This window comes from Apaloderma vittatum, unplaced genomic scaffold (assembly GCF_000703405.1).
Source record: "Apaloderma vittatum isolate BGI_N311 unplaced genomic scaffold, ASM70340v1 Scaffold15902, whole genome shotgun sequence".
Taxonomy (NCBI): domain Eukaryota; kingdom Metazoa; phylum Chordata; class Aves; order Trogoniformes; family Trogonidae; genus Apaloderma; species Apaloderma vittatum.
The window spans coordinates 1-13,567 of NW_009705365.1; the positions used below are offsets into that span (position 1 = coordinate 1).

General features: G+C 40.5%; 1 protein-coding gene across 1 annotated transcript; it reads left to right on the plus strand.

The window, feature by feature from the left end:
• The first annotated feature begins 2,981 nt into the window (after positions 1-2,981).
• Positions 2,982-11,462, plus strand: KCNK16 (potassium channel, subfamily K, member 16). The gene is made up of 5 exons (XM_009865381.1): positions 2,982-3,182; positions 7,131-7,245; positions 7,765-7,931; positions 10,239-10,404; positions 11,236-11,462. The coding sequence occupies exons 1-5, from the start codon at positions 2,982-2,984 to the stop codon at positions 11,460-11,462; spliced, it is 876 nt and encodes a 291-aa protein (XP_009863683.1).
• Positions 11,463-13,567: the final 2,105 nt, after the last annotated feature.

The following is a 13,567-nucleotide window of genomic DNA, read 5'->3' on the forward strand; positions in this document are numbered from 1 at the left end:
GTGATTCTGTGATTCTGTGATTCTGTGATGACCTTCTATGATGTCATAACTGACTGGACTGGCTGGATGAGGGGACAGCCATGGGGGCACTCACCCCAGGGGTGAGTGTTGTGTTCAATCTTGTTCAACATATTTGTTCATGACCTAGATGAGAGGACAAAATGTAGCCTCAGCACATTTGCTGATGATACAAAACTGGAAGGAGTGGCTTACAGAAGAGGTCTGTGCTGCCATCCAGTGTGACCTGGACAGCCTGGAGAATTGAGTAGCAAGGAGCCTAATGAGGTTCAACAAGGGCAAATGTAAGGTCCTGCACCTAGGGAGGAACAACCCCATGAACCAATATAGGTTTAGAGGTAGACCTGCTAGAAAGCAGCCCTGAGGAGAAGGATCTTGGAGTCCTGGCAGTCAGTAAGTTAACCATGAGCCAGCAATGTGCCCTTGTTGCCAAGACGACCAATGGTATCCTGGGCTGCATTTAGAAGAGTGTGGCCAGGGGAAGTCATCCTTCCTCTCTGTTCTGCCCTGGTGAGGCCACATCTGGAATACTGTGTCCAGTTCTTGGCTCCCAGTTCAAGAGAGACAGGCAACTACTGAAGAGAGTCCAGCAGAGGGCAGCAGAGATGATTGGGGGACTGGAGCATCTCTCCTAGAAAGAAAGGTTGAGAGAGCCTGGGACTTGTTAGCCTGGAGAAAAGAAAACTGAGAGAAGACCTTATTGATGTCTATAAATATCTAAAGGGTAGGTGTAAGGAGGATGGAGCCAGACTCTTTTCAGTAGTGCCCAGTGACAGAACAAGGGGCAACAGGCACAAACTGGAACACAGGAAGTTCCATCTAAACATGAGGAAAAACTTCTTTACGTGAGGGTGATGAAGAACTAGAGCAGGCTGCCCAGAGAGGTTGTGGAGTCTCCTTCTTTGGAGACTTTTGAAACCTGCCTGGATGCAATCCTATGTAATGGGCTGTAGGCAATACTGCTTTATCAGGGGGTTGGACTAGATGATCCCTAGAGGTCCCTTCGAATTCCAAATATTTTGTGATCCTGTGATCCTGTAATAGTTTCATACCCTTAATTGTGAAACTTACTTCAACTGTGGAATTTGTCTCAGCCTAGCTATGCACATGTGCTTGCATCCACTTCAGGAAAACAGTAGGCTAGCATTCTCTGAGACTGATAGACATAGGTCCTATAAACTACAGCATGACAAACATCTGGATCTCTCACCAGAGACAGCCCTGCTAGTGTAACAGGCAGTTGTACAACATCCCAGGATTGTCTATGTATAACATTGCACAAGGAACGGAACAACAAGCTGTAAGTTTTAATTATGGAAATTAGATGCCAGAGAGAAGTTCTTGTTAGATTCTCTGAAAGTAATTATCATCCTCAGTACAGACCAAGAGAAGGCCGTTCATCAATGATAACGAAGTTGGACATCTCAGTTGCTTCAGATCAGTTTGCTTAATAACGTTATTGCAGTGCTTGGTTATATCAGTGCCACGATAGCTTCTACCTCCCAAAATGTTTCACTTCAGCTAAAAAGAAATGCCAGAGCACCAGGGGTCTGAGTCCTTGCACATTGCACTTCTCTACAGAATTCTTTATGTCCCTCAGTCACAGCAACTAAGTGGTCCCAGACAAAGTCCAAGATGTTCTTCTGGGAGTTCTCTACAATACTTTTCACTTTTCAGAGTGACAAGTCACTTTCTGCTGCCAGTCAGTCAGCCACACTTTTCTGGGTGGAGATGATTGGCCTCAGAGTAGGACTGCAGCTCAAATGGCAAGTACAAGGATTTTCCCCAATCTGGATACGAATGAAACCATTTTTTCAGTATTTTTCTCTGAGCACTATCTCATGTTTGAAGGTAGGTAAAAAACAATCTGAATACTAAGCAAAGGAGGGATATTTGTATCCAGAATATCTTAATGGAAAGGGAGTTTAGTAACAAAATTGTAGCTCTAGCCACATGACCTTCTTGCTTGTGTGTGTGTTTTCTTTCAGAAGCAGTGTGGCATAGATGATACTAGACATAAAGCTCTTTCTAGAGAAAAATATGCAAGCCTAGCTCATTTCCAGGGCATAATAATCATTAAGGCTCCCATGAGTGAACCTCTGATACTTTTTTAGCTAACGATTAACCTTAAGCCTTCCTTCTCCCTTATGCATTTGGATTAAAAGGGCAACACGGAGACTGAAAGCAGTAGGCGTGAGTGGTTCACGCTCTGACTCTGTGGACTAAAGAGTGGAGTTATCTGACAAAGAATTCAGGAGCAGCAGGCCAAGCAGTGAAAGGACTGATCGTATTAGAGTTAGAAAAAAAAGACGTCTGTCTTGTGACCGGGCTAAATTCAGGATGTTTATGAGCTTCATCATGCTTATGAGCTTCATCATGCTGCTTTCACTGGTGCCAGCAATGTTTGTATGGTACAGACAGCAGCTATTGACTTTTCCATTTATTCAGCTCCACACTCTTCTCTGTTCCGGGGAGTCTGCTATAATTAGAGAGTTTATAATTAGAGAGTTAGAGTAAGGCTTTACTTGTCAAGACTTTTAAGTCTATCTGTGACTCTATATTTGTATGACCCTGGGTAAGTCATTCAACCAGAGTTTTACTTCAGCTTCTCAGCCTAGAAAACAATACCCATCTTTGATTGCTTGTGTCAGGCTTTATTCACTTGATTGAGATCTTTGGATAAAAGTTTTTTGACAGGAGAAAAACACTATGATTCACATTCTTATTAAGTCATAAATGGTCTCCTTTTATTTTGGATAGAAAAAAAAAGAGATGTGGAAGGATTAAATTTGCCTGTCTGTCTCGTTTTGTATAGGCCTGTACCTGTATGTGCTGTTAAAAAATTCTCTGGGGCAGCAGCTGGGAACATGGGGGTGTGATTCCTGGATGTCCTGGGTCGCACACACCTTGGGAGAGTAACCTACTTAGTACTTAGCAGGTAACAGCAGCAGCTGAGCAGCAGCATGCCCCTCCTCACCGTACGCAACCAGCAGGTGCTGCTGATACTGGCATATCTCTTCTACCTCATCCTGGGCGCTATGGTGTTCCAGCTGCTGGAGAAGCAGGCAGAGACCCACTTTCAGGAACAATTCCAGCTGGAGAAGCTCAAGTTCCTGCAGAACTACACATGTTTGGACAGGCAAGCCCTGGAGCAGTTTGTACAGGTAAGAACAGGCACCCATTATTTTGACTCATGCATTATTTTGGTTAGAAGTTGCAGCCAAGCATGTCATAAATTCACCTGCTATCTGTGATATTAAAGAACTAACTATGTTAGGGAAAGGCAGAAATTTCTCAAGCCCATTTGCATAATTCTTTATCTTGATCTATTGCAATGCTTTCTTTTCCCAGTCATGAACTCCCTAAATATGCAAATCTGATGATGAACCTTCATGCTATATTGCAGTAATTTCAACTTCACAATTTTCAGCTCCTTCATTAGTTATTACATGGGAATTATGCATGGTGACAAAACCAAAAATCAAATCTACAAGACGTAGGTTGCGCTTCCAAGGTTCTCCAGTCCAAACTTGTGCAAATTCAGCCCTTCTTTTGTACCAGAGATTGTCTACTGCTTTTGACAGTGATCTTGGACTACAGAAAAGATAAAGTCCATCACTATAAACTGTGTTATCTGTCACTTATAATAAGAGATAAAGGACTCTTTTTCAATATGGATTGTCAATTAGTGACATCTTCAGTTACATTTTAATCTATTTCTCAAAATTTTCTGGAGATAATTTACTAGATCTTTCTGGATATTGTTATAGACATGGGCTCATTCTAATATTGCAAAAACTAGACAGAAATCCTTGCACTACAACTTTGTTCATGCTTTAAATTTATCCAGTTGCAGAGCTTGGTGTCCGAACAGTTTGAACTCTTTCTACCATGTCATTAAATCTGTTAGAAACTCTAAACATACTGCAAGTTTGCACTGTCTGAGTCACAGGACTTCCACAAAGGTACATGGTTTTGATCAACAAAAAGTCCCAATTGTGTAAATGGATTTAAGCAAACAATGAAGTTCATATCAGAAAGGTAGGAGGAGAAGGTGGCTGAACCTCTGTCTATGAGGACAGTGTTCTAATCACTAATACTGTGATATATTTACTGTGGAACATTTGGCATTGGCCAGAAAATGAGTTTTCAAGAACTTACATGCCTAAGAATATGTCCATTTTTTTCATCTTCACCAGCTGGTGATATTACCTGTCTTTCCCTTATCTTTATAATTGAAGAGCAGAAAACTCTGATTCTCATTGTAAACCAGTGGGGATACTTCATAGAACTGAAAGGTTTAGTGCCCCTAGAAACCTTAGGAAGGGTTCAAACATGTCCAGATCCTCCTTTCACTGGATCCAGTGGAGGTACCTTCCTGCTGCCGTGCCACTCAAGAATCACATTGCTCCGTCTCATGATTTGCACACATTTCACTTGTAGGCTGTTCCAGACAAAACCAGCTGAGGGCACCAAATTATCATCTACAATGCACCAAGTACTTCAAAGTACTTGACTTGATAGTCGCAAAGGTAAATATAAGTGCAAGTGCCCCCTGACTCACCTGTCATTTACAAGACTTAAGAAATTCGTCCAGTTCTTACTAATAGTAGGGAATAGAAGGCTCTTCATTTTATGTTTCTAACTGTAAAACTAATTCAGGAAGCAATTAGCTCTCTCTGCATTTTAACTGCGTGGTTAAAGAGGCCTGTTCATGATGTCAGATGCTCCAGTCTGAAAAGGCATGGTATTCAGGCTGTGGTGAGACACAGCCACTGGATGCAGCCCACTCAGCTGACGAGTAAAAGGTGCCTTGTTTTATGGCCAGTTCTTTAAACTTAAATCCTAGAATCTGAGAATCAGCCCAGCTTTCTTTTTGCATAGCCATTATCACTAATAATAGTGTTACCACTTACAATTCATTAACTTTTGACTTGATTGGGCATGCAGGAAATTCCTGTGATTCCATGTTCACAAACCACATTGGCTCTGCTTGGCAAAAACTGCCAAGCTGAGAGATGGCCCTGAGCTGCAGCTCCTCAGCTGAACAGCCTGAAGTCGGGAAAATGCAAATTCAGACTCTGCAATGTAATACGTCTCTGGTAAACATACTTTGGTCAGGAAATTATGCCATTCTAACAGCAGAACTGAGAAGCAGATTCATTGAGTAAGTAGGTACCTTTTTTTAAGAGCCTGTTTTGATTACATCCATACTTTTTCAGCCTCAAAAGAATGGATATAAATATAGGCCAAATCCTTGTCTATGACCACGAGTGGCTGCAAGGTGCATTGGCAGAGGGACAGGAGCAGAAACAGCAGGCAGTTTCTATTCTGTCCACATCCAACTATAGCTTTATGTAGACTTCATACTCTTACTGCAAATTATAGCACATTTGTTTTATTTACTGGCTACGTCTGCTCCCAAAGACAACAGCTAATGTTCACCAACCAGTTGCTCTGTCCAGACTCCAGCCATAACCATTACCTGACCTGTAGATGCAAAGGAGCTAGGACCCACTAGAACTGTCCCACAGGAATTAGGAACAATTCTCCTGGGCACCAGGATGCCATTTCTTTCAAGGCTAAAAAGCAACAGCCATACCAAGAAATCTGACCTTGTCAGATTGTCTGAAGTGTTCAACATTGCCCTACTCTTCCATGTTGTCTTTCATTACGTGAATTTAGCTCCTCTGAACTCTTGTGCATTGAAATAGATAGAACTGACAAGTGTTCCAGCGGGGAAGAATTAAATCTGTGATTATTTTGGACATTTCAAAAGACTCACAATTCAGTAGTTTCTGTGTGTTCCTTTTAAACGGCAAATAAAATGTTCAACTCTAGATAATTTGATGTGTCAAATTCTTCCTATTCTAAGAAAAGTTTTTTAATGCATAATGTAAAGTTCTTTGTTATACTGAAAAGGAACTCTGCTGATACTTCGGTCACGAGATCATGTGGCAATACCCAGTAGCCCTATCGGATGGATTTGACCAATGCTGTATAATTTTTTATTGAAGGAATAACATCAGCTATTAAACTCAGGACATTCAATCCATCAGCATACATCAGCTAATATTACACAAGATATGCAAAGTCAGGTTCCTTGCGATGAGTACGTTGATCAGATAAGCAGTCCTGCTGGCAGTAGTCATCATTTGAACCAAGAAAGAATATATTCTTTTGGTCTCCTGGAGCCAACTAAAGCTGGTGTTGCGATTGAATTTTGCTCATGTCTTGCATCATACAAAACTTTCTAGAAAAGATGAACAAGTAATTCCTACAGGCATTTGGCAAAATTATGAAGGCTGTGACCTGGACTTCAAAACTGGTATGTAACAAACAAGGGGATTCTTGAAATCCCAGTCACTGAGGAGAGGGTAACTAGTCTCCTCAGAGAATTCCTCGAGGAGAGCAAAGGAATACAATCTTCACAAAAGCAACTAATGAGGTATTTGATGCATAAATAAGAGCAGCATTTCTTTTGCATAATAGTTTTGGTCATCTAGTAAGAGCTACTTGGAAGAGCAGAGAATATTTCAATACCTAATCTTTCAGACTAGGAGAAGCCTAATAGTTATTGAAAATTACTGGGAAGTAATAGCCAAAAATAGTACTTACATCCTCACTAGTACTTACATGGAGGAAACAGAAAGGAGCATGTTTCCCAATGCCTCTCCCCACAAGCACAACCATACATTTACACATGCCCAAATTAAAAACTGGAATGAAATGACTAGAGTAGGGAAGGAGAGAAGTGGAACTGCCTTTATTTTTTATGGCAATAACTTCACTTTTTTTTTTTCCCAGTAAACGGGAGGGAGACTCCCTCCACTCCCTGCCCCTTAGCCTTCAACTAGTTATAGAACCTGCTCTACTTCAACAGCCAATTCTCCAGTGACAAGAGTTCAAGTTCCCAGCCAGTTCTATTTCCAGGTTTTTGCCATGTCAGCATGAGGCCATTTTAGTCAAACTCTACCCTGCTATCTGCACTATTTATTGCTCTGCTTGTTTGAGATGGAAAGTAATATTTACTTCTCTCTTTTTTCTGACATTCTTCCTGATTTGATCCAATGGGTTGTACATCTTTACTCCTTTGACCTCTTCTGCCTCAGGTCCTCAGGGAAGCATGGGAGAAAGGAGTCAACCCAGAAGGAAACTCAACAAATCACAGTAACTGGGACTTCAGCAGCTCCTTCTTTTTTGCAGGAACTGTTATCACCACTATAGGTGAGGTACTCTCTTTCCTTATTGAGGTTTCCTCCAGCTGCCCTGTAAACCCCATAGCAAAGTGCAATGAGTGGACAGAATACACCTGTAAGACGATCTTGACTACTGTGGGTTAGGGTTTTCTATTAGTTTCCAGTGGTACTTGTTATTCTTTTGTATCAGCAAAAAAGCTAAATGCCTATTTGGTATACGCAATATAATTTTGTACACACATAGCACATCTTGAGGTTGCTTTGAAGCACTCATTCACACTCACCACAAAATCAGAGACCTATAGAAAATTACAATACATGTAAAGGGTAACATTTTTCATGCTAAATCTTGTGTTGGACATAGCAAATGCATAGGGCTCCACCATAAGCTATGGCAAATTGTAGGCAGATTTAATTGAAGAAAATCATAGGTCCACAGGTTCCTGAAGCTTAATGTAGGTAAGCCTCCAAGCCTAGGAACTTCCCATGATGGCCTATGGCCTGACCGTAAAGCATTTCCATGTAGCTGTTTTCTTTTTTTTTCCAGGTTATGGTCACCTGTGCCCCAGCACAGTGGCAGGGCAGATCTTCTGTGTGTTTTATGCCTTATTTGGAGTGCCCCTCAATGTTGCCTGCCTTAACCAGCTGGGGAAGGGCCTCTGTGCTCATCTGATTAGCCTGGAAAGATGGGTGCAAAAGCCAGGCCGTGCCCAGGTACAGTGTCAATCCACTATTTATTTCCATTATTTTAAAACTAAAGTTCTCTTCTCAGATGAATACTGCTTAGATTGTGTTTCCTTGTGTGTGTTTACAGTTTTCTGAACCACAATTATTTGACCCTCTATAACAGAAAATTGATATACTCTATTTACCTACAACAGCTTTAAAGCAATTTGGTTTTGGTTGAGGAACTCTAGGTTTGCACTTTTAAAACCTGACTCTGCAAAACTGGTAAGCAAGGATGGCCTCGATTTTGAGCAAGGTCCATGAGCTCTGGTGACTTTAGCAGAATACATGCATTGCTGAATCAAGCTATTACTATCTTGCCTATACTAGCACCTATCCAGAATCTAGCTCTACGCTGTGCAAAGACAATTTATTCTAATTGGCCTGCTAATCTGGTCTGAATTACCTTCCCTGATTGTGCTAGCAATTTAGAACTTCCTTCCTTTTCCTTCCTTGAAATGTAAATAAATATTCCTAGCTATAGTTTATTGGTGAGTTATTGAACTAGTCCAGATGTATTTGAATAAGGGAAGCAGGGATAACAGAAAATACTTCAAGGTCATTTATAGTTAGTGCATGTTTCTGAGTAAAGGTTCAATGAACTGATCCCCTTAGTTAGGGAAAAGGGAGATTAGATATGTTGAAACATTTCAGGGTTCCAGCACGATTTTTTTTTCTCTTTTTGATTTGTAAGTCTCCGAGTCACTGCATTGTTTACTTACACTGGGAAAGCTATAAAGGTACTCTAAAATGCAGACTTGGTTTATATGAGTAAGAAGTCCTTTAGCTGCATGTGTCTCTTCCCCAAATATGTGCAGCTTTACCACCAGAAGGATTTTCATACTAATATAACTGCATCGTTCCAGAGATTTCTTTTCACTTCTGAATCAACACCTCAGTTCTGGGAGAATTACAATCAGACGAAGCTTTGGAGCTGGATCTGCTTGTCCACTCTGAAAAGCCTCTTCCAGGAACTTGGTTCATCTCCTCCTTAACATAATTTAGGCATGCTTTGAGAAATTAATTACAATCAGTTCTTATTCATTCCCGACTTACTGTCCCCTGCATTATAGATTTGTCCCAGGAAGTTCTTAAAAGCCAGGGTAAAAAGTAATAGTGTGCATTTCGGTATAAAATTTTATGCACAGTTTGTTACCTCATTGAATGCTACTAAACTTCTGGAATGAACTAAAAGAGTACAGATATCAACTATAGCCATATTGATCAGTAATTCTCAGAGTGTTTTGCAAATGGGGGTAAGTATTATTACACAGCTAGAGAGAGACAGTACATAATATAGATGTGATCTGTCAAAGTCATCCAGTAGGCCCATGGCAAGCTTCTCAAGCTCAGCAGACTATTTTATATGTGAGATAACTCAGAAAGTAAAAAATTATGCCTGGACCTCCTACTTGAAACAGTGATTTGGCTTTTTATCCAGTCACATTGGACACATGCACAGAAAAACATGCTCTGGTTTGAATGCTCCTGAGCGAATTTTCTGACAGTTGTAATGACTTTGCTTCAGCCCACACATCACTAGCCAAAAGTTCACCAGAGTATGTTCCCTGGAAATCCTGAGCTCCTGATCCTCAACCCTAAACTCCTAAAATCCCATCCACTGACCATTCTATATACCTGTCTATTGCAGCCACATATACTCATCTCCCAGAAGACAGACATTTGTACGGAGAGACACAGATCTGCCAGTGCTGACAGAAAACAGTTCTGCTCTGAATGCTTCTAAGTTAAAAATAAAAGCAGACAAACTGACTTCACTTAAATTTTATCCAAACATATTTTTGGCTGAGCTCTTGCAAGCCACTTTATAAATCTTTGGAAGCAGTCATGCAGAAGACAACCCTTGTCAATCACTGTATCATGAGTTATGCAATACATGATTTTCATCAAAGACAAGAGCCAAGTAGTTACAAGACCATCTCCACTTGAATTGAAATTGTAAATTGAGTATTTCGTTCCTATAGTTGCCATAATAAGTTTCAAAATATGACTTGAGCATGCTTAAAAACTCATTGCAAAAAAAAACTTTTAAAAGATCCTCCTTTTTTCCTGATTTTGAGATTTTGGGGGAGTTTGGGATTAAGTACAATATCTATATGCAAGTTAAACAGTGAGGTCAGCCTGCTGTGCATGGAAGCATGGTTTAGCCTTCCTTTTTCAGGACATTTATCCCAGGGGGAATGAGTTTGTGATTCAAAAGCTGAACAGACCCAGCAATTTCCACTAGACAACTGCTCAGTGTTGTTTAGCTGCCATCTTCTTTTTATCTTTCAGGTAGTTCAAACACTGGCAGTGGCCATCTTCCTGACCACTGGGACCTTGCTTTTCCTAGTGTTCCCCCCATTGGTCTTCAGTCATGTAGAAGGCTGGACCTATGGAGAAGGTTTTTACTTCACCTTCATCACCCTGAGCACCATTGGATTTGGGGACTATGTAGTAGGTAAGTGAGCTGGATTGAACCTTCTTGAAATTAGTTACTCTAGTATAAAGCTAAATGCAGAGACCATAGATATTTATTCCACTAAAAATCTGGTGCAAGAGTGAACTGAGCCAAACTGATAATAATGAACTAACGTATTATATGTCATGGGCATTGGTCTCTTGGCAGCTAAGCTGAGAGTCACCAAACTCATTTCACATATGACACTGAACACCCATTCAACAGTGACTATGTCGAAGCTGGTCTGAATGTGATCCTTGAGTGACAGGCCGAATATATATTAATTATTTTTGTCCATATTAAGCCTTGGAACCACCATCTCCAAACAGTGATTTGTTTCAGCAAGGGCCTGCCATTCCCAATAAGAAATCATGTAAAATATGAAATGCTCAGTACTTACAATGGGAAGAATATTATTGACAAACCTGGGATGCCTGTGAAAGAAAACACATGAGGGGCTAATTTTCCACCCTCTTCATTTGAACAAATGCTCTTAACAGATCATATATAGTGTGTTTGTTAAAAACCTAGGGTCTACTACCTCACAAGCAGTAGCTCTCTTCTCCTAGAGGTTGCAATTATGTTCCAAAAGGAGATGAAAACCCATCCCATGCTGAAGCTGGGAACTGTGGAGTTTCATGATGATCCAGATGAGAGGGACTAAATGGGTGGCTGTGGTGCCGTCCTGTGCCTGTATCAGCTGCACCAATTTTCCATGCTGTGGTAATATCAAACTGGGGATAAAGATTCCCATAATCACTTATAAATATGTATGTTGTCTGGCAGCTGAAGCTATCAATATTAATATGCAAACTTTCCTGAATTTTTCAGGCACAAACCCTAACAAGCACTATATCCCAGTGTACAAGAGCCTAACTGTGATTTGGGTTATTTTTGGCTTGGCATGGCTGGCTCTGGTCTTCAACGTGGGAGCGGACTTGATGGAAAAATTCCTCCAGCTAAAGTGTCACAAGTCTGACTTAAACTTGGCAGAAGGAGACACCACCAAATTGGAAGACGAACCTGAACAGCCTAGAATCCACATCCCAAGCGAGTAAGGTACACAGAAAGCGCTCTTGAAAGTATATCTTTCATTTATATCTTACACTAAGCAAGCCCTATGGACAAAGGACTAAACCACATTGTGAACTCTTTCCTAAGGAGAAAATGTTCCAGATGGATTGAAACTTCCACTCACTCTGTAGGCATCAGCCAATCAAAACCTCCAAAGAAGTAGCCTACGTGGTAAAAAAGCTGTCCCAGGATTCATTTTACACTCAACAAAGACAACTTCCCCTGAAGTAATCAATTATTATCCTTTCTTTTTCTCTAGTGGAATTCAGTTCTTATGGTCACTCGTTTTCAAAAAAACTCCCAGAGTGACTTCCTCCCAGCAACAATGAGAAGTCAGGTCACCAAGAATCTCAAGTGGAAAAAGTCAGGTACAGAAACCTTTCTTCATTTCCAATCAGAAAGCGAGCAAAACCACAGAAGAATATCAACAGTAATGACCACCTGCTTAATGACATCCATCCAATAAAGATTCATTGAAATAAGAAGTTTTCATATAAAATAACATTTCTTTATTTCCTGGGCTAAAATGTTCTCTCTTAAATTGTGCAGAAATTATGTGTCTATCCAGCACTGCCTGGACTGTTACAATTCATTTCAGAGTGAACTGACAGCTCAAAGCAGGTCCTTATCCTTATCGCAGTTCATTTCACAGCCACTTGAAAACAGCACTTCAAATCTAAATGCGAGCAGACTTCCTTATTTCCAGACAGATCACAAATATTATTAGAGTGTGGCATTAGCTTTGGGCCAGTTCACTGAAGAACTATCATGCACCACACAAAGCTGATGCTGTCCATTTACCCCTAAGCAAGGCTGACGGTAGGTTCATGTTAAGTCTGATCCTCAGCCATGCACTTAGTGTCATCCAAGAACCAGGGAGTTTGATTTTATCATAGTTATTGTAACTCAAAAGTCGAAGCAGTCATCTTCAAAAAAGAAGAAAAGCCAAAGGACATATAAGCACCTTATAACAGGCTGGTCATTGAGTTACAGAACTGTAGTCATACTCCGTATTAAAGTAAACTATAGAAAGTTGATAAAACAATTACCCATTCACTGAGTACCATACTGGACTGTTTATAGACATCACTAACACATTCCATGGGTATGCTTGTAATTATGTATATACTGCTATTTATTCAGTAAGTTTATAACTCATATTAGCCATCTATTAATCCTTTTAAACTCATTTATAAGTGGAACTTAAATGACAAGTGTGAATAAAATATGACTGAGCATGTAGACTAGCCCCAAGCTAGCCTATGGCTGACAGACTACAGTAACATCAAATATCAGCCCTTCAGCAGCTGCTTTGATATTTCATTTTGGGGAAATGTCCATAAAACATGTAGAGACATGTGTAGGTCACAAATCTCTTGCCATATGCTTTCTGTGCTAGGTTTTTATTTCTGAGGACGTTCACAACACATGCTTGTTCTTACATCTGAGTAGGTGCTTGTTTTCTTTAGTAGTTGTTGACTAGTACATAGTGCAGTGTGACTGCTCAAATCTGATGTGCTGGTGTATAAGAATGCCGGTTGTGGTTTGTTTAACCCATTTCAAATCTCAGTTTTCAAAGGCTTATCCCACCTAAGATTTCCCTCATGTCTTACCACTACCTGCCTCACTGATTTTATCTCCTCAGTTTTTGCACTCATCTCCCTCTAAGCCTTCAGCTATTCCCATAAATTTATGCAAACAGGTTTGTTTGTTCACTAACACCAGCCAACTCTCTCCTGTCTGGCTTTTTGTATCTTTGCAAATCTCACGGGAAATTTCCTCTCTCAGTATTCTCTATTCCTCAGACATGATGTCTGCGTATGCGCTTAACATCATCGCCATCACTCTACTCTGTACCTGCCTTCTGTCAACACTACAAGATATTTTAGGCCTGACTGTGTGAAAGAGAAAACTAAAGTTCTACTGACTTTTACACCTAACCTGTTCCTTTTATTGTGCCTTTTTCCATGCCTTCCTTACTTTATCTAGTTACAGCCAGCCACAAAACATGCACTAGTCTAAAGGTGACCCTATACAGTGTTTGACACCATGCTGCTGTCATAAAAAATGATAATGAGGTTTATCAGGG